The sequence below is a fragment of the Ailuropoda melanoleuca genome, chromosome 15 (genome assembly GCF_002007445.2).
Source record: "Ailuropoda melanoleuca isolate Jingjing chromosome 15, ASM200744v2, whole genome shotgun sequence".
In the NCBI taxonomy this organism is placed as follows: Eukaryota; Metazoa; Chordata; class Mammalia; order Carnivora; family Ursidae; genus Ailuropoda; species Ailuropoda melanoleuca.
In genome coordinates, this window is record NC_048232.1 from 52,840,214 (window position 1) to 52,865,747 (window position 25,534).

The window sequence follows — 25,534 nt, forward strand, 5'->3', positions numbered from 1 at the left end:
GAAAATGAACTGGTTGTTTCAAGAGAGGAGGGGGAGATAGGTTAAAAAGATGAAGGGGATTAAGAGGTTCAAGCTTCCATTTATAAAATAAGTCAAGGTGATGACAAGTACAGCATAGGGAATATAGTCAATAATATTGTAATAACTGTATAATGAGAGATGGTTACTACACTTATTATAGTGGGCATTTTGTATGTAATTGTTAAATCACTATGTTGTATACTTCAAACTAATATATAATAATTATAAGAATACATAAAGCATCTCTCTTTCAAAGAATCTCCAAGGTAAAGCAGTTAAGCCTCTATACAATTTTTTTAATATATATATATACATATATATAAAGAATATATATATATATATATTTTATATAAGAATATATATTATATATAAACACATACACACTTCCTGAGCTGTGGCTGTTAGCTATTATTTTTATTCCAAAATCGGGACAGAACTCTTGCTTATTAGTAATACCAAAACTCTAAGTACTCATTAACTATCCTTCAGAAGAACTTTTCTGATTTAATAACTTGACTCAAAACATATAGTGATGACCTAAAGAATATGTAATCTGAGGTATATAGAAAATTATTAGTATGTACTTCTGGAAAGATTAAGTATACTATCAAGTAGTTATATGTTAACAGGTTCTCACATCTTGAGTCCAAAATGAAACTCCTGTAGATCTCCTTTTCTCTCTTGGTCGCCGTCGTTCTCGGATTGATTTAGGTTGTGATTTATCTTCGCCTTCTTTTTCCTCTTCTCTTTTTTCTCCCTCTGTTAAAGATTACAATGAACCACATGGTACTAATGTATCTTGACAGTATTTTATAAGAAAAATATAATAACAATTCAAAGTCAACCTCCTTCACGAAGCCTTCTAAAATTCTCCAATCAGAATTATTTTTTGCCCTTCTCAGTGCTCCTATAAAACACTTGGTTTAAACAAGTATTTGTACCTCCCACTGGAGAGGTTCTTGATCAAGACAAGTTTCAATTATTTCATTTTCCTGGTGCCTCATACAAAACTTTTGCCAAAAGACACACTTAATATTTGCTGGATAAAAAAATAATTGAATCCTATGAAGAGAATAGGGCTTGAGTTATTAATGTCTGATAGGGAGAGGCAGTTACTAAATCCAAAATTAACACTTCAAGGAAACCAGTTCTTAATGATGGAATAACTAGCAGGCATCCAAGAAGTTTATCAGTTTCTGTTTCTACTATTTCCAGTCCTCATTCAGTAGTAGAATAAATACAGTATTCATTCCATTTCTATTAGAATCTAAGAACACTTTTTTTCTGGAAAAAATATTTATATTTTATTAAAAACAAATCAACATAAAATAGATATAGTCTCAAAATTTGTTTCCTTCCTAGGACAATTAAAATAGCTTTAGACTTATATACTAAAAAAAAATATTAGGGCCTTTAAATTTGTTTTAAAAAGCAGACATCTATGTGGAACAAAGTAATGTTAAAAATTATTTTTTAAAAGTTTCCTTGTGTCATTAGCAAGCAGTCACAGCAAAAGAAAATTCTAAAATTATAGTATTAAGAGGGTTTTTTAAGAGTTGGTTTAGGGCAACGATCTCAAACTCCAATGCTTACAGTGGACTTCCAGATAACATAAATGGATAAAACAGGTCGGGGGGGCACTTTTCCAAGTAGTGCGGGGCTGCTAACTGTTTGGCTCTAGCCAGTTGCTGGTATGTGAGAATTTTTAGACCCACTGTTGCTAAATCTTCCAATTTTTCAATAGAAGATGAAAATCTAAACTTTTATTGGCTCAAAAGTTTTACAAACATTATGTGGGCCTCACACTCAGTGGTTTAAACAACTGAAGGGGCGCCTGGGGGGCTCAGTTGGTTGAGCCTCTGACTCTTGATTTCAACTCAGGTCATGACCTCAGGGTCATGGGATCGAGCCTCGCATAGGGCTCTGTGTTTAGCTGAGAGTCTGTTGCTTGAGATTTTCTCCTTCCTTCTCCCTCTGCTTCTCCCACAACTCACATATGCATGCTTTCTCTCTCAAATAAATAAATAAATCTGAAAAAAAAAAAAAGAACTGAAAAAGAACTGAAATATTTCTGACCAAAAAAGAAAAGTCAGCTGAAAATTAAGTTTTATCCTATATGATGATTGATACTGTCATGACTAATTCTATGAGATTTTCTTTTAAAATATAAAATGCCTACAATTAGAAATGATTTTATGTAGTACCCACCTCTGAATTAAAGTAGGAATTATTAAAATTTAAATAGGAAGTTTATATTAGGAAATGTTGAGTGATCACCAATATGCCAAGCATATAGCTGAAAATCTATTTCTCAAGAATAAGCTTTAATAAAAACAATTTTGTTTTAGCAAGGAAATTACATGTGTACATGATTTTAGTTTAAAACAATTTCACACACAAAAAATTTAAGAACTATGATCCATGCAACAGGCAAGAAATAAGGCACTAATGAACTGGTCCTAGAAATAGTCTCCTATCAGTTCTTCTATATTGACTTTTTTCTATGTTGTTGGACATAAAAATTTTTGTGAAGTCTTGGATTATAAAGATATATGTATCAATTATAAAGATATATGTACCAATGCACAGATATCAATGTATCAATATAAAGATATGTATCAATTATAAAGATATATGTATCAATTATAAAGATGTATGTATCAATAAAAATTTTTGTGAACTCTTAAATTATAAAGATATATGTATCAATATGTATCAATCAAAGATATACATAATTTTCTATTTTTATTTTCTACTCGTCTCATTCTCATCCATCATATTCTTTCTGAAAGAATGGCAGAATGATTCCCAGTTTAGAATGCTGTTTTTTTCTGTTGAACTATAAAAGAAAAAGAAAAAGAAAAAGAAATGGATTCAAATGATTATTTGTAGGAAACAAAGTGTTTAAAAAATTTAGCCTTCTTACCTCTTTCATTTTCTTTTGTTAATCCTCTGGAGTAAGCAGAAGTTATACCTACAAGACTATTTGGCCTGTTTAGTTGACTTGAAGCATAAAGTGAACTGCTCATGGTAGAAATAGAAGAGGATGGAGTGGCTGAACTTGAAGTTGATACTGGTCTGTAACGTTGGTAAGTCTGTGAAAATATTACAATTAATACCCATTTAAAATATTAAACAGTTAAAAACATATAAACATTTAAATTCATTTTAAAGGATAAATAATGTTCTAATCATCTCGAAATAATTCAGATTTCTCGTTAAAATCCTTTTGAGTATTTTGTATATGGTCTGTTGGTATATAAATCTCTTGTATTCTAGAGTCATAACAACTATTCATACTATTTGACCTACCTATGTTGTTGGTATACTATTACCTCATCATATGTTCTAGAGTACTTTTGTTTATATTCATCTTCTCTTGATGTTTCTGACTCCTTCTTTTCTTCTTGTTTCTCTTTATCCTGTTTTTCTTTTTCCTCTTTTTCTTTTTCTTCATTTTCTTGTTCTCTGGTTCGGGCAGAACGACTTCTTCCTATTGTTTTCTCAGCTTCCTGAAGATCAGTCAATGTTACTCCCTGAATGCAAAAAAGGTAAATTTAATAATGAGAGGCATTACAGCTTGTTTCAAAGAAATATTTTATAAGTAGACAAATTTAATATGAATGTATTAAAAAGAAACTGAAACAGAATTTCTACTTGGCAAGTCACATTCATTCTATGAAGAATCATCATGAGCAAGCACAATAGGTACTGGGAAAGATACAAAATGTGTGTAAGAAATAGCCTCTATATTCAAGAAATTAACAAAAACAAAGGGGAGGTGACAAAAGTAACACAAGAATTCCTAAGAAGTTCAGAGAAAAAAGGAAAGAATGGCATATACACTGTTTATATACTGAATTTATGTGTACCTATGTTTTTGTGTATATTATTTGCAGAGAAAATTTTGGTAAAAGAAATAATTTTTGAAGGACAAGCCTTGAACAACAAGTTAAGATTTCAAGAAGTAAAGGTACAAAGACAGAAAAAATATGTTAAGATCTTAGCAAATAGTTCAGCTTGAAATGTGCATAAGAGTAAGGACTGAGGAGCCGAATCTGGACTTCGGAGCTCCTCAACTGTAGGAAAGGATACACATAGGGTAAAAGGATAGTGATATATTAGATATAATTAGAATGGTAAGGAGGTTAAGGAGAGGATAACTAGACTGAATGACATTTTCCTCATACTTGTACATTAGCTGTTTGAAATATCTAACATAATAGACCTATTCCCCACAGCTCCAAATATTCATAGAATTCTTTAATAATCAGACATATTGATTAATTAACACTTATTGAATACTCTGTGCCAGGCACCATCTTAGTAACGACAACAAAAAAATATTCAAAGACATACAAAGGCATATGCTAATTGGATTAAATATAATATTAACAATGTGACTATATACAAAAGGCTAGGGCAGGATGATTAAAGCAATCTTTATTTTTAAGATTTACCCACATTATATACTGATATCGATTAATTCTTTTTTTTTCTCAGTTTTTAAAAATTTACTTAAGTAATCTCTACGCCCAATGTGGGGCTCGAACTCACCACCCCAGATCCTCTGACTGAGCCAGCCAGATGCCCCAATGACATCAATATTTTCAGAGAAGTGAAAAAGAGAAAGGTAATTTGTTTCGAAGTTTTATATATTATACACATTAAATATACCTGTGTTGATCTTCTAGACTGTCTTGCTTGTCTAGATCTTGCTTTTCTTTGGGATTCAGACTCTTCGTCTCTAACAGGAGTGAGGTATGATCTACAGTAATAAGTAAAAACTGTTAGTTGGAGATACAGTATCTGTGAATATAATTACATATGAATGTGTGAATGAATACAAATTTAAGCATTTTAATGGGTTTTAAGAAGAAGTCTTCAAAAATGGTTACATCTACCGTGAAAAGTCAACAATAGAATCTGATAAAATTTTTAGACTGGAAATGATCATATTAACTTATATTTTTCAAGTTTCTCCTAACTATAGTTTTTGTTTTTTTTAAACCATGTGACATCAGTCATCTTTTACTTTTTCTATGCATCCTTTAAAGCTCTAAGTTCAGAGAGTACACCACATCTCAAACTCCTTAGAATAATTTTTAGTTTTTTCAGAGTTCTTTTGGAGAGCCCCATCCCTTTTGATTTACCTTTCTCTTCCTTCACACTCTTCAGTTTTTAGAAATCTGTTTTCTAAAACCAGAATACATGATTCATTATTCCTAGGATTCACCTCCTTGAATAATTAACCCTAAGATGACAAGGTCACTTGTCATCCAAAATCTAGTTGCCTTAATTCCATCAATTAACTGCTACTTACTGGTTAAAGTTAGTTCTAGAAGACTGGTTTTCTGTGTTGCTTCTAATCTAATTACAAATAAACTTTAACGTAGGTAAGTCAAGAACTTCTCTAGAGGGTGTTTTTGATTGAGACATCCAACTAATTTAGAGCAGGATGAAAATCCTCTCCCTACTTTTTTTTTGACTTAAGTTGTTTTTATCACCTGGTTTGAGAAAATGTCACCTGATCTTTCTACTTGGCTGAATAACTTATGGCACTATTTCATAATGATATAACTGATTTTTTTCTCTTTATCCATATGTTCTCTATCATGTTTTCACCTCTAGGTTTCTACAATAGCCTGAAAGATTACGTCTTTTTGCTATTACAGTAGCACTACTCATATAAATCAGCCACACATCATGAAGCATTAGAAGAGTTCTTAACTAAATTTGGCTTCTACTAAAACAGTGGTACAGATTTAAGTTTACAACCTAAAATTTTAATTAAAAAAATTAAATGTCTAATTATTTTTCTGTTACTTTTATTATTTATTTTTTAAAAGATTTTAATTTTTTTGACAGAGAGAGAGAGAGTGCACGCACATGGGAAAGCACAAGCAGGGGGAATGGCAGGCAGAGGAAGAAGCAGGGTCCCCACTGAGCAGGGAGTCTGATGTGGGGCTTGATCCCAGGACTCTGGGATCATGACCTGAACCTAAGGCAGAAGCTTAACTGACCGTGCCACCCAAGCCCGTTTTCTGTTACTTTTAATTTGTCCTGTGTCCAGGGCATGGAAAAAATTCACTAAACGAAACATTTTAGTTATCAACTTTCTTTAGTTTGACTTTCTTTTAGAGATTCTATAACACATGGCTTCATCTGTACCAATGCACAGATCCAAAGAGATGAGCAGAATTGGTAGGATACCTGCCCTCTTGATGGTCCATGATGCTCTAGCTACACTAAGCTTGGTAGTTCTCTCTCCCACTGTTTTATAATTTTCATTCTGTCTATATATCAACTCTTGTGAGTTTTAAGCTTTTTATTTAGATATAACATATTAAAAAAACCAGATATAACAGATACTTCCTATTTTTATAACAACTGCAGTGATTTTCCTAGGACGAGTAATTTAAAAGGTGAAAGAGAGTAACAATAAACTTGTTATTATAGTTTCAGTTTAAGAAAATTAATTCTGGAATATAGTGAGGAGCTTCTTTGTGGCAGAAGTTGGTCATATGTATTTGGAAAATGCTTACATTCTAACCTTCTCTAGGAAAATCACATGTTAAAGGCTCTGAGAAGAACTGAAAGAAGAAACCTGTTTAACCGTGTTTAACTATGCATTTCTTCAAGATCATTTAAGTAAAAAATATTTTTCTTTTGTGGTACACCTGCTACATGTGGAAAGTGCTCTGTAAAACATCAGCTTGAAAAATATGTCCTGATGGCTATTTTTTAGCCAATCACTTAGTACTTATTTATGCATCTACTGCCCCTACACAATTTATTGCTTTTTGGACTTCTCCCAGATGAGGGGAAGGAAAAAAAAATAAAAGGAGATGAAACCTCAATGAAATAGCAAATCTGGTTAAACAGAAAAACTTTACAGCAGCTTAGATGGCTGCATGCATCATTTCAGTATTTCATGAACTGCTCTGAAAGTAAAGCATGAACATGGACTTCTAAATCTGACTCCCCTATGTAATGGTCAAAATTCCCATATTTAGTTTAGAACAGGGAAATCTGCATTGCCATTTGCCCTTTTGATCTCCAAGGCAATCAACCATCACACTCTCTTGTTCAAAAGAGCGATTCTTTTTCAAGTTTCAAGTTGCCATAAAAGTTAAATATATTTATCATATCTGGCTTAACATATATAGATAGGTTAAGGGGATAAAAATTCCTAAATGGAAGACTTACAATTTCTGTTCGTTTAAATTTTCCATACATTTGCTCCAAATTAGCAAAAGAATCTAGCCTATCAATTTGTAATACACAATGTATTTCCTATTATTTTAAGAGTCCCCATCTGGTATTCAGTTCCTTTCTCCTCTCTTGGAGTTCCTGTATAGAACAGACCTCTATGAAGAAAATTAATTCATATATTTTATGTGTTTTTAATTAAAAAGAGCTGACCAGGGCACCTGGGTGGCTCAGTCGGGTGGGCGTCTGCTTTCAGCTCAGGTCATGAGCCCAGGGTCCTGGGATCGAGTCCCACACTAAGCTCCCTGCTCAGTGGGGAGTCTGCTTATCCTTCTGCATGACCACCAAACAGCAGAATATATCAGTCAAAATCCACTGCTGCCTTAATCATTACTATATCATACTGTCATACTGGATCTCTTTTGTAAAACTATATAGGGTGCATAATTTTACTCCTTAGTTGTCTCACATTGCTTACTATTTTCCGTGCAAAGGTTATTTTTAAATTACGAATTTTCCAATAATTCCAATTATTCTATATATTTTTAATTTCACTTTCTTTTTTAAAAAAGATTTACTTATTTTGGGGGGGGTGCAGGAGGGGAGGTGCCCAGGAAGAGATAGGGAGAAAATTCCAGCAGACTTGCTGCTGAGTGGGGAGCCTGACATAGCGCTCCATTTCACGACTCTAGGATCATGACCTGAGCCAAATCAAGAGGAGGACACTCAACTGACTGAATCACCCAGGCACCCTAATTTCACTGACATTTATTGGCTGAAATATTCATATTTACTTATAATATTTATATTTCGGGTAGTCAACAAATTACATTTTTAAAAAACTGAAAACCAACACTTGTTTTTCTTTCAGCTTTTTTCCTTGCAGAGGGAAGAAAAATGAGCAAATGCAAGCTGGCTGAGTCAAGGCAAAAAGGTGGAAGAAAATAATTATACAAAGCAACAGTTCCATGTGAATTCATGCTACAAATAAGAACTTACTAGTAAGATACTGTTTTGTAGTTTGAAAAGACTGGAGAACTAGAAATATTTTAAAAATGAAAGAATTTGCTATCATGCTCCATCTATTTAAAGCTAGTTTCTCTTCTATACTCCCCACCCTGCAACCACCATTAAACCACTGGAAATATTTACTAAATAACAAAATTCAAGAATACTGTGAAATTTAATAGTTAGTATGGTAACTTTATATAATATCTGAAAGAATATATGTAAGGATACCTTAAATGGCATAAATGTATTAACTTATCTTTTTTTACACACAATATATATTTAAATCCTAATATGTACATTTTGAGGACATTCAACCATATACATTTCAAAACCATTAACAAAATTCAACTGAAGGACAAAAGAGGCCAACAATGTATTCAAAACTGCAAACAATTACTTGACATGAAACAAAACACAAACATTAATATTATCACAAACATCACTGAAACAGAGTAAGACAAAGAAAACCTCTGTAATATGCACCAGGAAAAATTTCATACACATTTTGTTTCTTATGCTATCAAAATCTGTTCTGTCCTATTAATATCTCCAAATATTTAATTCTCAATCTTTAATGTCTTCCATCTCTCCAACAACTTTAAAATAAAGAAATCTGAGGTTAAGAATCATAATTTGTTTGCTCTGAAATAACTGATGATTCCAGGAAGATACTCATTAGACTTTAATTGTCACTGGAAACATTTTTAAAAGCATGGAATCCTAGAAATAGAAAGTATTCTAGAAGTCAAAAATTATATAAATCAAATACCTCATTTTACAGAAGAAGAAATTCTGACCTGAAGAGCAAGCACTCTAACCTTAGGATTAAAGCAGAGCAAGGAGTAAAAAACTAAGAATTCCTGACCTTTTTGCCTTCACTCCCCCTACACCATAAAAGCAAAGTCCTCAAATTTATTTTCATTAGAAAAGAACGATGGATGCCTATGATCCTCTAATTTCTGTTGGCTATATGGCCTTACCTGAAAACACCTCAAAAGCCTAAAAATAATTTAAATTTAGAAAAATGAAGAATTATATTATGGTATGACCTATACTGATATTCAAATCACAAAATGTTAATTGCTTATAATAGTTTCATCATAAAAATAGAAATAAAACATAAACAGTGGTAGAAAATAAAGATGCAATGACAGAAAATTTTTAACATTAAAAAAATTTAATGTCTTCTTACTTTTCATATATTCACCACAAATATTACTGCAAGGATACTGATTCTTTGCTAGGCACCAGAGATAAAGACTGCATATGAACATTACATGCCAGAAATAAGAGAAAGTTGATCCGGTTGGTATTTTTGTAAAAAAAAAAAAAAAAAAAAAAAAAAAAAAAAAAAAAAGTTATGCAGCTAATTTAATTTTGCAAGAATAAATATAGAAATGGTCACATTTAGTTTCCTAACACTTTCGTTTTCCTCAAGAGGGAAAGCAAAATTCAAAGCTAGGAACTAGGTATGATAGCAGAAAAAAATACTGATTTTCCTGTAAACTTGGGCTTTGCCTTAGTTCTCATACTAATTATATAAAAGTGGAAAAGTCACTTAATATCTCTGAGTCTTAGTCACCTTCTGTAAAGCAAGGATATCACAGGTAAGTTCCTTTCCACATCTGTGATTCCGTACCAATTAGCAGCAGTAGGAAGAAGTAAAGCAATGCTCTTAACATTTAAGCACACAAAATCAATTCATAAACCCTTTAGGAAATTTAATTAATGAGTGCCTTTTATGTGCTAGAATTAAAATTAAGTGCATGTACTCACTGTACTTAAAAATTACTTGGCTTACACGTATGCCTAAGAAACCTTTCTTCAAGAGAATCTTAAAAGGAAAATCTCAAAAATAACTAGAACAAAAACAGTTAAAATCCATCAAACTTTTTAATAATGGGGGAAACATAGAGAAGAATGAAAAATCTGTTTTCATCAGTTAGATCTAGTCTTCCATGAGTCTGATTGGGTGTGTTTAGATCTTCATCACAAAAACGTCTTGAACTAGAACCACCATTAAAAACATGAAGATGGCTAAGAAGACGTGTGTCTGGCTCATTGCCTTGAAATGAAAACATCAATTCTGTCAGAGGGAGTCACCAAGCCTAAATGCTAGTAATTGCCCATTATATCAGTCTACACAGTTCTGAGGTGATACAGGTTACTTCATTTATTAACCTACCAAAGAGATGGTCACAGACTTGACAAGATTAAAAAGCAAAACAAACAATTTTCATCACTGGGCAAGATAGATCAGCAGTCCCGTGAGGACCTTTACACACCTGCGTCTCTCCCTGACCTCTGAAGTGGAGGAGACAGTGCCAGCAGTAGTTGTAGTCAGGGTTGTGGTTGAGGCTGCAGCATTTACAACAGTTGGAGCAACAGGGATGGTCAATGCCGTAGGAACACTGTCCTTTTCTTTTTCAGTACTATCCTCAGCCCACAAACGATTTGAGGTACTATCACATCATAAGCAGCAACACAAAAAGAGAAAAAGGAAACAGCTAAACAATGAAAGCACTTTCTAGCAGCTGAAACATGTGACTACAGGGGTGGATTTTTTTAAAACACAAGGTAGGACATCTTTTAACTATGAACCAAAAAGCTCACCCAGAGCTGTCAAAGGAAAAATTTACATTTTAAGCTGCCTGATTCAAGGAAAGTTAATAATTCAGGAACTTAATTTTTCCCCCAGACATGCATAATTGCCTCTTTTTGGAACCAATTTTTGATTGTAAATAATTTTAATGAGGTAAATGAAAAAATCCAGAGCCCCACAATCTTCTAAACAAAAATGCATGCACATACATAAGCACACAGTAGGCCTGAACACAAAATGTATCTGTGACTCACCTGCTTTGTGTGCCTGCTGAGGAGGAACCCGTTGTAATCTTTGTAGTAGTGCTTGTGCTGGAAAGCAGGCTTTTCTGAAGCCCAGCTGCAGAGGTAACTGTTGGTGTTGATGTGGTGCTTGGAACACTAGAACTAATCAAATCATCTGGTCTTCTACCAAAGGAGCAACTAAAGGAAAGAGTCATATCTATATAGGATGTGTTTGTATGTGTATTCTATAGTTAATGTCTATATATTATACAGATTGACAAAGCTAGGAAAAATCTAAAAAACTGTGTTCCTAAATACACCACCAGCTCCAGCACCAAGAGTTGCATCTACAACTTGCTAGGAGTCTGGATGATTTCACTAATTTGGTAGTATATCATTTTACTACCTCCCCCCTCCCTCAATAGGACTCAAAGATGATCTGATCTGGTATCTTTCATTCCTGGACTGTTACAGACCATATGGTCATGCCAGGCTGAGTCTGAGAAAAACACTTAGGTTTGGTTTTACTCAGAGAAAGTAAAGACGGACCTTTTTGAAGAAAAGTGTTTCAGCAGTGAGTCACATCCTTAGGAGTGACCCATGCCTGTATTATACTGTTCATCTTCTTTTTGGCTGTTTTTAGCAGAGAAAATATCTAAAGCCCCCCCCCGCCCCATGTGATTGTTACTATCATTTCAATTCAAGACACTTCCATATCTCTGAGTTCTCAGAAAAGTAGAAACTTCCAGGTCACTAAATAATAACCAGATCAATGAAGACACTGATCTATTTCAACTGCTCTAGTTAATTATATAAGGAATTCCTTTTAAATATCCTACAATCTAAAAGATACTCCCTAATATATCAAATCTAATGAAATTATATATAAATATATAATAGGAAGGCATAAGTAGAAGTAAATTTTCACCCATCTTTAAATATATCTTCTGGGTCTTTAAATGATATTTTATTTAAACAACGAAAGACATACTTATAAAAGCACATATTTTCTTAATGATATTAAATTGAGGGCTCCAAACAAGCTGCCTCATATTTTTATAAAAGACATGAAAGTTATTCAAAAAATATATTACCTTTTATGATAAGTTGATCCTTCATTAACTGAGCTATTCTTTTTGAGATCATCTTCCCATTTTCTTCTTGTATAGGAACTACTTGTTCGCAAACTTGAGGAATCTCTGTGAAAAGAACATCCTTCAAATTCTGGTATATAATTTTAAAATAGGGTTAAGAAAGCTGTAGATTAATAAACATTAGTAGAAGGGGAAACCTCTGCTCAGGAAGGGAAAGTTCCTTGGGAAAACACTTTGGCATATTTATTAAGAAGTGAAAGCAATTCTACTTCTAAGATTCTATCCCTAGGGTATAATTCTAATTATACGGGGGAAAATGAAGATGTTTACAGAAGTTTTACTTATGATCACAAAATATGGGAGGGGGTGAGGCAGAGAGAGAACCCCAGGCAGGCACAGAGCCCGACACGGGGTTAAATCTCACGACCCTGAGATCATGACCTGAGCTGAAATCAGGAGTTGGACACTTAACTGACTGAGTCACCCAGGTACCCAAATAAAGATTTCATAGTAAAAACATAAAGCAAATCATAATGAATCCACCTGTTTTCTTTCTCTTCAATGTCAGATGTACTGGCTAGTCGTCTTGGTATTGTAGGTGCAACATATGCGAGCCTTGTTCCTTTACTATCTTTCTCCTACACAACAGGAAAAAAAAATGAGTAAAAATAAATCTGTATGATGATTACAGGAGCTGCTAAAAGTATTAAGGAAAGAGTAGTCAACAATGTACAATTATACAGCCATCACAGTTTACTTTTTAGTATTTTTCCAAAGTTCCTAGCTATACTCTAATTAATGTCTATCAATAGTACTATAAACACTAAAGGACAGCCTGTTTAACCAATTTTCTTTTCTTTCCCCTTTAATCTAGAATTAGACAGTATTTTAATATAAGGAAAAAAAATCCCTCCACATTTTAATGACTTTTAAAACTTCTATAACAGATTATAACGTAACGCAATATAATAAAGTAAAACATTCTTATTTTTCCAGAGAAAAAAGGTCTCAAAAATGGTTGACTGGTAAGTCCCAATTATTTGTTATGTAAGTTATTTACTACTTTGATATAACATTAAAATATTCAGAACAAAAATTACTTAAATTATATTTATCCAAATCTGGTTGAGACTGTAGTAGTAGCAAGGGCATCTGATACATTCCCACTGTACTGTCATCAAGTACTCAGAAAATAATTGGGCAGTCAATTCATACAAACCAAAAACATTAAAATTACTTGATGAGAAATTCCATTTCTGAATTTCTGATACAAAGAAACACTTTTATTTATTTAAAGATTTTATTTATTTATTTGACAGAGATAGAGACAGCCAGAGAGAGAGGGAGCACAAGCAGGGGGAGTGGGAGAGGAAGAAGCAGGCTCATAGCGGAAGAGCCTGATGTGGGGCTCGATCCCATAACGCCAGGATCACGCCCTGAGCTGAAGGCAGACGCTTAACGACTGCGCCACCCAAGCGCCCCTACAAAGAAACACTTTTAAATAGAGGAAGGAAACTATATGGAAAAAAGTCCAAGCACTGAAAATGCAATAGAAAATAAATAATCCAGCTATATAAAGTATCACTGAATGAACTGTAGTACATTCTATTTGCTATTATTTATAATTTAATACTACCTTTCCAAATATAGTTATTAAAACTACTCCATGAGAGGGAGGTTGCTTTTGATGTATCAGATGAAAAAGGAGATAAAAATGCAGACACTGGATATACTCCTAGGAGTATAATTACATTCTGGAATAAATAAATTCTAGAATAAATGCCCCTTAATACATTTTATTGTAAGCTCTCAAGTAGGATGAAGCATTCATTTGAGTATAATCTCATAATTTATTTTTTTGGCAAATACACCTCATTTCCCCAATACTTATAGAGGCACACTTCATTTTATTGCACTTAACAGCTATTGTGGTTTTTACAAATTGAAATTTGTTAAAACCCTGCATCAAGCAAGTATATCCCAGCCATTTTCCAACAGCATTTGCTCACTTTATGTCTCTGTGTCACATTTTGGTGATTCCCACAATATTTCAATTTTTTTTTTAAAGATTTATTTTTTTGTTTGAGAGAGAGAGAGAGCACACACAGAAGCAGGTGGAGGGGCAGAAGGAGAGGGAGAGAGAATCTCAAGCAGACTCTGCACTGAGTGAGAAGCGTGGTGGGGGGCTTGGTCTCACAACCCTGAGATCGTAACCTGAGCCAACACCAAGAATCAGACACTTAACCAAAAGAGCTGCCCAGACACCCTCAAGCTTTTTCATTATTACATTTGCTATGATGATCTGTGATCAGTGATTACGACCTGCTGAAAGCTCAGATCAAGGTTAGCATTTTTTAGCAATAAAGTATTTTTTAATTAAGGTATATATATTTTCTTTAGACATAATGCTACTACACACTTAAGAGACTACAGTATAGTATAAATATATTTTTTATATACAGTGGAAACAAAAAAAGTCATTTGACTTCCTTTATTGCCATGGTCTGGAGTCAAACCCATATCTCCTGACGTATGCCTGTAATTCCATACTGACATCTATTTTAGGTGGGTATATTTATATTATCATGTAATTCATTAAGTCAGGTGAATTAAGCTAATACAGATCTAATAATGATACATAGTAGAAAATACAACAAATCTGATGTTCCCGGAAAACAAATTATTAGAGTTTTGATAGAAACCAGATTAGGAAATAGATTACCTTTTCTTTATTATCCAAAGAGGAGGAAAGCCTAGGACTTGAAGCTGAACGCATCACACCTGCAGTGTCTTTGTCTTTCTGAGCCTCTTTAGATGCTGTGATTTCTGCAAGTGCACCATAACTGCCAGTCTTTCTAAGTCCTAACCTCCAAGATGCAGGAGACTCATCCTTTCTCTCTTCTTCTTTGGGGGAAACTTTTGTAGCTGAGGTTGGAAACTGTTATTTTATTTTTAAGGAAGAGAAAAAATAATTATCAAGACTGGTCAATCCTTAAGCTGGAAATGACAAGTTTACAGATAATATGTCTCAAACTATAGTTAATATCAGGAGAAACACTTTTACTAAGTAGGTTAATGTCTTAGTAAAAAATGTAAAGATCTAAAACTGAAAAAAAAACAACCAAACTACCTTTCCAAAAGTTAGACTTAATAAAACACACTCCACACTTTATATCACAGAAAAATTATGATGCAAATACAAAGAACAGAAATGAGCACACCATAAGGACTTTAAAACCATGCATCTTTGGAACCAATATTCATATTAAACTTGTTATGTTGTAACCTAATATAAATCCTTGCACATAGAAATGCCTCACCATAGATTTTTCACCCTTACTGGGCACAAGAACAATGCCAGTTTTGCGCAAGCCCTGCCTCCATGATGCAGGATCTACTGATTCCACCACAGGCATGATAGGAGCAATGAAATCATACTAAAGCCAATTAAAATAAGACAGGTAAAGAGATAAAGATTGAAAGCATAAAAACAGAAAAGAAAGTTATGAACAAAACACACTTTTTTAAAAAAAGATTTTTATAACAAACGAAAACCCAATAACTGGGTAATGATCCAATCTTAAAAGTCACTGGGAGCAAGTTCTAGTTTTAGCATGAGAGAGAGATTCTGAAAGACTCTAATGAAGAAATTTCTGAAGCAGTTAAAGGCACATGAAGCAGATAATGCTACAGTATATGAATGAACAAACTTACTGCATCTGAATTTTGTTTTTATTCATTTATATACTCGGGTTAAAAATTTTTAATCCAGCATAATCAACAAAAAGTAATAACTGATGTATCTTCCACTTATGATATTTAATCAGTAATATTTTTAATATCATAGCCTTAAACTATTTGATTTTACCAAAAAATATTAATTTAAACATTTCAACTAAAAACTAATTTTTTTAAACAAATACTTATTTCATTTTCAAGGCTTTCCAAAAGCCATAAAAATAAAACATCTGTTATCTTTAACTAGTTCATTTCATCGACTCACAGAGTTTAAATATTTAACCGCAGTTAAGAATAGATAGGTGAATATAGCAACTAAGTAGTTCCTGTAAATATAGGATATGGGTAATTAAAAAAAAAACAACAAAACACTTTCCCCCATATTTATTGCCAAAGTTTGCTATAATTAGCAGTTTAAGAGGGCTTGTTAAAGCACCCAGGATGTGAGAGGGCTACTTCATAGACAAAACTATTGTGTAAGATACCTCTGGTACCTCCAGTAAATAATTCCTATTGATAGGGTCAAAAAATAGACTCAAGATATACAGCATTCCCCAGTTCCTAAAATGTGCACTGAAGCATTCTAGAGTGCCAGGATAAAATCAGAAGGGCACTGTAGAGTATTCTGAAGTTTTAACAGAAAGTACAGTGACACCTGTTGGATGCTGCACAAACTGCCATTGTTAACTTACTTGCACTTAACTACTTAAATGAAGCAAAGTGGTAATTCTTTTGGCCAATGAAAAAAAATTAATAAAATATTAAGCGTTTCCACTGACTGAGAAAGTCCAGGGCCGTCTGTAACATTTTATACAATAATAAAGGGACTGAGATGACTGGTTATTGACTTCCGAGTCTAAAGTCAGAGCATCCAAGAATAGGGGTGGGCAAACTTTACTGTAAAGGACCAGATTGTGAATTATAGGCTTTTGCAAACCTTAGAGTCTCTGTTCTAACAAAACTTTATTTAGGTATGATGAAATCTGAATTTGTGTCATAAAATATTCTTTTGATTTTCCCAACCATTTAAAAATATTAAAACCATTCTAACATGTGGGCTGTACAAAAACAGGAAGTAGGTCAGCTTTGGCCCACAGACCATGGTTTGCCAATACCCTGACTTAGAACCTCCCCAGCTGGAAATAAAATTACTCCTCCATGATAAAATAGGTAACCTAACATTTACTGAGTGTTACAACAGAAGCTAACATTTAATAAATATTTGTTCCTGTCAGGCCCTAAGCTTAAAAGTCCTTCACATGCATTATCTCATTTAACCCTTGCAACCACCCAGTGAAATACTATTATTACTGCTATTTTAGAATTGCGAAAAATGAGGCAGTATTATCAATTTGGATACGGACATTTGTTGCACTGTAATGACTGATATATCTCCATTCTGCCTAATGTGAATTTGAATTTATTGGTTTATGTGTTTCAAAGCTCCTCTCAATTTTACTTGGTCTATAAATGAACATCTCTGAAATACTCAACTATACCCACTCCCTGAAACTCTTCTTTTAGCTTTTGTAAACAGTACGCTGTTTTGACTTTCTTACTTTTCTCACCACCCACCTTTTTGGTCTTCTTGTTGTTGTTAGCACAGTCCTGTAACATAAGCATTTCAAGACTCTTCTCAGATCTCCTATCTTCCCTTTCTACTTTCTCCTCCTGAGGGCTGGGAATAGTCTTCTATACTTCCTCAGGCTAAATATTAACAGTACTCAGCTTATTCTCAAATTTGTTATCTTTAGTTCAGTCTGACTCCTAAATTCCTAGTCCTCAATTTCTACTTACCTAAAGAATGATCTACCTGAAACTCAACATATTTCAAATCAAACACCTTTATTTCCAAACTGGCTCTCCCTCAGCTCCCTATTTCTGTTAGTAGCAACAATAAATTTCTTCACTTCCCAATATTTGAAACTTTGTAGTCCTGTTAGACTTCTTAGTCATCTTCCCCCATATATAAATTAGGTGCCAAGTCGCTGAATCTCCTGTCCTTTGTAAGACCACTGCCACTTCTCTAGTTTATCATCTTGGGCAACTTTAATAACATTCTAATCAATCTTCTCTCAATTAGCCTCCCTTCAAATACACCTGTATGTTGCAACCAAAATAATATTCTATAAAGAATAATTCTCTCATGGCCTTGTTCAAACATTTTCTATGGTTCTCTGCTATCTATCAACTATAAAAATGTCACCATAGAAATGAAGACACTCCACAATTTGGCTTTACTTTTCCTGTTTTACTCTGTATATGTACCCTATAAATCAACCAAACTATACAACTTATTTTTCCTGCAAAATATTTCACATTATCCAGGGGCGCCTGGGTGGCACAGCGGTTAAGCGTCTGCCTTCAGCTCAGGGCGTGATCCCAGTGTTGTGGGATCGAGCCCCACATCAGGCTCCTCCGCTATGAGCCTGCTTCTTCCTCTCCCACTCCCCCTGCTTGTGTTCCCTCTCTCGCTGGCTGTCTTTATCTCTGTCAAATAAATAAATAAAATCTTTTAAAAAAAAAATTTCACATTATCCCTACTTTGTTCACATTGCTTCTCTTCTCTTCCTTTCAGTAAACTGTACAAACTCTCCTTCTCTGTTAGTGGAAATACCACCTACTTATTAAAGATCTATCTCAAATGTTCTAGCTTTATTACCTCAAATCAAATATGATCTCTTCCATTTTTTTCTCAAGATTTATTTATTTGAGACAGAGAGAAAGAGAGAGCGTACACATGGCAGGGGAAGCAGCAGAGGGAAAGGGAGAGAGGGACCCGAGCAGACTCCGCACTGAACACAAAGCCCAACATGGGACTCCATCCCACAACCCTTATATCATGACCTGAGCCAAAACCACGAATCATACTCAACTGACTGCACCACCCAGGCACCACTCAGGCACCACTCTCTTCCATTTTTAAACTATCTTTCTGTACTTGTACACCTTTACTGGCATGTATCATATGCCCACAGTACATAGTTTATTAAATTATTATTACACTTAATAACTGGATTCAATTAGCCAAAACACTTAATTCTAAGAAAATTATTACCTTTTACCATCTAGTAAAATACAGCTTACACTTAATCAGAATTTATGTGCATACAACAAAGTAGGTAATCTTTTTCAGAGATTCCCAACAATATTTATTTTGATTAAAGAGAGGTATGTAAATTTCACTGTTAAAATTTTAAAGTTTACTTATTATTATTATTTTTTAGTAATTTCTACACCCATTGCAGGGTTTAAACTCATGAACCCGAGATCAAGAGTCGCATACTCTCCTGACCAAGCCAGCCACGCGCCCCTACTGTTAAAATTCTAAATCATAAAAGCAAACTGATAGTTTTATAGGAAACATCACCAGAAATCACAAGCCTGGTCTCTCTTTAATTTTAGCTGAAGAGTTAAGAACTTAAGGGAAGATCATTTAAACAGATATATCTACACATCTCTGTAGCTACCCTGAATTATTGGAGAATATAAGTGATATTTAATACTGTTTTAAACCTTCCTGTTTTGTGATCTATTCCTTGCCGTGTGTATGCAGGTGCGTGTATTTCTTTTTTTTAATGATTTTACTTATTTATTTGACAGAGAGAGAGAGAGAGAGAGCACAAGCAGGGGGAGTGGCAGCCAGAGGGAGAGGGAGAAGCAGGCTCCCCACTGAGCGGGGAGCCGCTGGGACTCAATCCCTGGACTGTGAGATCATGACCTGAGCTGCAGGCAGACGTTTAACTGACTGAGCCACCCAGGCACCCCTGTGTGTGTATTTCTATATAGTTTATGCACTGGTGGAGGAAGCAAGAAATTTAAGATACCTTTGTCTAACTATCAAAACCAGAGTAGTGAGTGGGAACCTAAAAACAGAACTCTTAACTACAAAATCTTTTAACATGGATTTACATACAGATTAACATTTCATCTAAGGACATTCATTTATGTTAAAGGAAAATTCTTGAAACTAACTTAGAAAACATTAAAATGCTAAATTAACATTAAAAGTATCACTGAACATAACAACAGGCTTTAAAGTCATACAAAATAAATAAGATTGCCCTATCCATTAAATAATACTTCAAATTATTTGTATGCCACAACTTTATTGATTAAAATAAAATTTGGCTACAAAACCTTAAGAACAAAGACTAAAAAAATATAATCTTCAAAGTAAGTTATGATACCTGAAATTGAGAATAAAATGGAGTTTCTAAATATGCAAATCATAGAAGCAGATAGTTGGTTATTAGATTAATTACAGAATCAGAAGTAGTTCTGAATAAGGATTTTTACAGCAAAGAGGTTACTGGCCCAACTCTAATAGTTATTAAGTTATTATTACTATAACAGTAAGTTATTATTACTTTAACAATTATTAAGAGTTATTAAAGGCAATTAAGTTATTAAACTGGAGCTACGTTTGAGAAAAATATAATTGATCAAAAGGAGTCTACTGTAATTATTTGACTACAGTAGGAAAGAGATTGCTCAGCTAAATACTCAAAAGAATGAGAGCCAGTTATTTGTGGCCAGATATTTCAGGCGGATGAAGCTTTTGGGAACTTGATAATCCTATAATTTTATAACAGACAGTAAATCAAAAGAGCTAAAGTTTGGTACTCACTGAAGAAGTATACAAGGGCTCTAGAATTAAATAAAGTTTAAAACAGCCTATGGTGACTCCAGTTATAGCATGATAACCATCTTTAAAATTCTGCAGACAGATTACCATTAGAGAATTTCAATAATTTCAATTATTATCATATGAACGTAGGTTCTAGCTGAATTCAGGAAGCCCTCAATTCTGGAATACAGAAGGTAAGATAAATCACTCATATATTTCCCTAATATTCAAACTGTACCAGTGAAATCCATACATTTCTACCACTAAGAATCCACATTATCACTTTCCTTAGCAAGAGTTTTAGGGGAAGATTATTACTAGCAGTATGTATTTTCAAAACTCTAGTTTATTATTCTAAAAGATTCACATTTTGACCACTTGGAATCAAATCCAAAGATTAACAATACTGACAACATAACAGAAACACTATGGGGATTTAAAATCAGTCCTCAAACCCATGCAAACCAAATAACACTAGATAAGCAACAAAATAAGAAGTCCAAAGGCAGAGACAGGACAGTTAAACACAATGTGCAATCTCTCAGTGGACCCCTGATTTGAAAAAACAAACAGAAAAACATGAGGAGGAGGACAATTGAAAAAATCTTGACTATGGTTTGTATATAATGAACATACATAACAGTATTATACCAAAGTTAAATATCCAGAATAGGATCATTTTAGTATAGGAATGAAGGATAATGCTTTCGTTTTTAGGAGATACATACTCAAGTATTTAGGTGTAAAGTGTTGTATCGATTGCACTCAATTCTTAAATGTTTCCACAAAAAAGTGTGTGTGTGTACACAGAGAGGAAAATGAGTATGCTCATTAAAAATAAGTAAAGGTGGTGGGGAGAAGCCTTTAAAAAGAGACCAGTGGTAAACAAAACAAAACAAAACCTATAATCTTTAATTTGGATTAAAAGTATAGGTTCTAGAGTAGCAGGGAGAAGAAAAATCTTAAAAAAGATCAACACACTACTTGGGAAGCACTGTTTGGTGGAGAAAAGGAAGCAAATGGACAGAGAACAAATGGGCAACAGAATAAGGGAGAAGAGGAAGAAATGAAACTACCATTTTGAGAGCACTTAGTCACTAGCCAGGCTCTCTCTCTCAACCAAGACTTATAATGCTAATTTACTTTCTCTTTTTGTTTATTATTTTTGTTTTGCCTTTTCCCTGACAGATAAGGAAGACAGTAACATGCTCGAGGTCCTTACAATTAATAAGAGGTGGGGTCAGGAGTGGATCTCTGGTTCATCCGACAACAGAGATCATGCTCTTACCAGCATACCATACTTGCATGCCTGGTGCTTTGTATAGTTATAAAATCTAGATTCTAGCTCTCTCATTGACTTTGATAGTACTTTTTGTGCTTAACTGTGAAATTATCAAAATGCACCTTTACTTACCAGGGATAAAGGATATAAAACCCATGTTTCTCAAAAGTTCCACAGAAATAAAAACTACCATGACCATTACCATTAGTTTTCATATGCAAACTAATACTTTAAAAAGTATTTTTTAAAAAGAATATGGTTCAAAGGAAATCTCAAATTAAAAAAGAAAAATATATTCTTATTCTGAACCTTAAATATTTTTGGAATAAACTATAAAAATTTAAGAACTGTCTTAATGCTTTAGTACTTAAACAGAATATATGTATTTTTAGCAAACATAATTTTGGCTTACCTTTTTCATAGGTGATGTAGGTGTTGCCTGACCAGATGACACAGGTGTTGTAACAGCTACAGGAGCTGCTTGTGTACTAGAAGTATTGGCATTAGTTACAGAAGCCATGGGCTTCGTCTTATCTATTACAAAAACATGAAAAACACTGAGTCAAGATTCAGTATGGATTGTTTTAATGTCTAGAAAAATAGTATTTTACAATCATTTTTGTTTAAGGTCTTGTTAATTCAAGTCTTTTCCATTTTTTTCCCTTTTAACAAGTGAATTTTTCAAGGAGTTTCTAGAAATGTCTCAATATGTATGCTGAAACACATAACAGAACATGGTGACACAAGAAAGCTTCTAAGAACAATAAGCAAAAACGGAATCTGATTTTCATAATTTTAACACTATAGAAATATAAAAAAATTAATATTTAAAAGCTGAATGCATAAATACAGTGTAATTAAAAAGATTACAAGAGTTATACAATTTTTCTACAATTTACACTGCTTATTTAAAACTCATAGTTCCTCTTTATTCCAGGAAATCTAAAAAGTGCCTTTTGTCAATAATCAGATTATACTCCTGTCACAAAGAGCATACTTTCTCACCCCTAAAAAGTCTACACTTAAACGAGAATATCAGTTGAATTAAGATTAAATCTCTTTTCACAATGTATTGAGACAATTTCCAACCAACAATGAAGCACTTAAGAGAAATATTTTTGAAAATATCAATGCCAGAAAAGATTCAGACTGTAGTTGAACATAAATACATACATATATATATATATATTTTTTTTTTTTTTTAAGATTTATTTATTTGAGAGAGAGAGTGCATGCACACATAAGTGGGAGAGGGAGAGAGAATCTCAAGCAGACTCCACTGAGTGTGGAGCCTGACACGGGGCTTGATCCCAAGATCCTGATATCACCACCTGAGCCAAAACCAAGAGTCAGCTGCTTAACTGACTGCACAACCCAGGTGCCCCTATATTTGAACATATAAATCAGACTGGCTTTTAGCAAAAAACAGTTACCTATAAATTTAAATCTATAAATTAACTGTAATTTATAAATGGGCCAGAAAGGTTCACCTTTCAAATGGTCAAAGATCACTTATCTAGTTTTAAAGAATTCCTTTGGTTTCAAAATGAGGGAGGACAGATATTTTTCTATACTTTTGGGAAGAAGTATAGTACTTTAAAACTCTGAAATATTCATTTTCCTTATACTCATATTCATTATACTTCTCTCTCCCCCTTAGGTCAGTTTTCCAAAATAATTTTCTACCTTATCATTATTGTATGCTGCTATACTTTATAAGTAGACAATATTAAAATATAATTATCTTTAGTACTTGCCCTAAGGATAATACATATATACATGTATAAACACCAAATAGTTCTGAATTTGTATTGATTGATCCAATTCTATCTGTGACTAAGAAAATATCCACAAGATGTTAATAGGGTGAAAAGCATAGTATCTTAAACTATACCAAAGGACAAGGCCAAAGTGGCACATTTAAAAATCACTATGATTTTAGCTTTTTGAATAAACTGAATGAGCTAACCACAGTCTAATAAACTTTATTCTCATTGTTAAACAATACCTGTTTTCATTCAATAGAAGCTAAGACTATTTAGTACAGTTAAGTACAAATCATGTATAATCTATTAGACCATCATCCTGAAAACAGTCTTCCTAACTGAAGAGAGTAATTCAATGAATATTTATTAAATGTCTCCATATTTCAAGTACTAGGTACTGCGTCCTACTGTCCTAGGTAGGTACTGGGGATGTACCACCTGATGAAAAAAACAAAATACCTTAACTGCATACAGCTTACGGTCGGTCCAGTAGGAAAAACAAATAACAAACAAGATAAAGTTCAACAGATTTTTTTCCCTTTTATTTTCTCCTTTTTCCTCTTGGTTTAAATATTTGTTTTATATTAGTGAAATCTACACATCAAAGAATGTATATGCATGAATGTATAAACATTCAGGCTTGATTTAAGAATAATAATGAAACAAACCTCAAGTGTTCACCATCCAACTTAACATTATTAATATTGTTAAAGCTCTTCTATTATTAATTTAATTTCAATGAAGAGTGAAGATTTCAAGTCCTAGAGGAAGCAAAAATATGCTTCCTTTCTCATTCCTTCAACTACCTCTCAAATTTATAAATCACTTGGGAGGAAATTAAACTTTTGGTTGAGTTCCTATTTTCAGCTCATTCATAAGAAAAAGACACTCATAAAAAACCAGTTTGGTAAATAATTTATGAAAGAAAATTCAGAAAAATCATTATTTTACATCAAATAGTTTCCCAAAGAAATGATCTTACAAAAAAGTAGGAAAAAAAATAATTTAGAAATTGTCAAATCAAGCTGTAGCTCTACAGGGAAACAACTGCTTTCTCAAGCTTGCCAAATAAAGTATGATAAAACCCTGGCGATATTAAAAGAATGAGACAGAGGGACTATACAGCATTTACATGGATTAATTCTTGAGACATAGTCAAATTTTCCTGGCACAGCCAACCACTAGCAACAGGAAGAACAAGATTATCATAGTACAATGCTTCAGAGAAACATTTAAAGTTAGCTTAGTGAGAAAGTGAGCAGAGAGTGATTGGTATGCCTAAACTCCAAAGGAGGAATACAATGCAATTTGATGGCAATTACTTCTATTTTAGTTACAGAACAGTTTATCAAAAAGGAAGGAAGGAAGGAAGGAAGGAAGGAAGGAAAGAAGGAAGGAAGGGAGGGAGGGAGGGAGGGAGGGAGGAAGGGAGAGAGACTAACACTACGGTTTAAAGAACTATCCAGATCGTTTAGTCCAATTCTCATTTTACAAGCAAGGAAATTTCAACCAAAGAAGGTCAGGAGACTAGCTTATTAATGACAAAACTGGCCTAATCAGAAGTCTTGTTTGTTTCAAATAGTTCCCCAGTGCCCACCATAGAACAGTGAATTCTATAGAAGAGGCCAATTAAGAAAATATTAGATAACAAAATCTCAGAAATTTCTGTGAGATGCTTGGATTCTTGAATTCTGCTACGTAAGTAGTAAAAGATCTGACACATTAGTTAAAAGATCTGGGTGCTAGTTCTGGCTTTCTTGTGCACATGTAGTATACTTTAATTTGTAGTGATATATTTTACTACAGACTGGGGGCCAAAGCAGTTCTCAAAGGGAGGAGATGAACTACACAAAAATAACTTTAAAACTTGTGAAATATCTCAGTTTAAATTTCAATAATATGATTTCATCTTCTAGTTTTTGTACAATGAACAAGGAAACAGTACAAATTTAAG

The 25,534-nt window shown here is 33.5% G+C and overlaps 1 protein-coding gene across 4 annotated transcripts in view; it reads right to left on the reverse strand.

Annotated features, from left to right (window-relative positions):
- PPP1R12A (protein phosphatase 1 regulatory subunit 12A) overlaps window positions 1-25,534 on the reverse strand; it is a 138,492-nt gene that overhangs the window by 26,084 nt on the left and 86,874 nt on the right. For 2 of the 4 annotated variants that reach the window (XM_002916779.4, XM_019797021.2), the window contains exons 9-18: window positions 22,227-22,348; window positions 14,887-15,102; window positions 12,708-12,802; window positions 12,165-12,269; window positions 11,101-11,268; window positions 10,530-10,706; window positions 4,699-4,789; window positions 3,357-3,557; window positions 2,948-3,116; window positions 659-780 (exon numbers count right to left, since the gene is read on the reverse strand). In XM_002916779.4, the coding sequence (XP_002916825.1) occupies window positions 659-780; window positions 2,948-3,116; window positions 3,357-3,557; window positions 4,699-4,789; window positions 10,530-10,706; window positions 11,101-11,268; window positions 12,165-12,269; window positions 12,708-12,802; window positions 14,887-15,102; window positions 22,227-22,348 (1,466 nt within the window). The remainder of the gene's footprint in view (window positions 1-658; window positions 781-2,947; window positions 3,117-3,356; window positions 3,558-4,698; window positions 4,790-10,529; window positions 10,707-11,100; window positions 11,269-12,164; window positions 12,270-12,707; window positions 12,803-14,886; window positions 15,103-22,226; window positions 22,349-25,534) is intronic. The other 2 variants (XM_011221752.3, XM_011221751.3) reach the window with 2 other exon arrangements.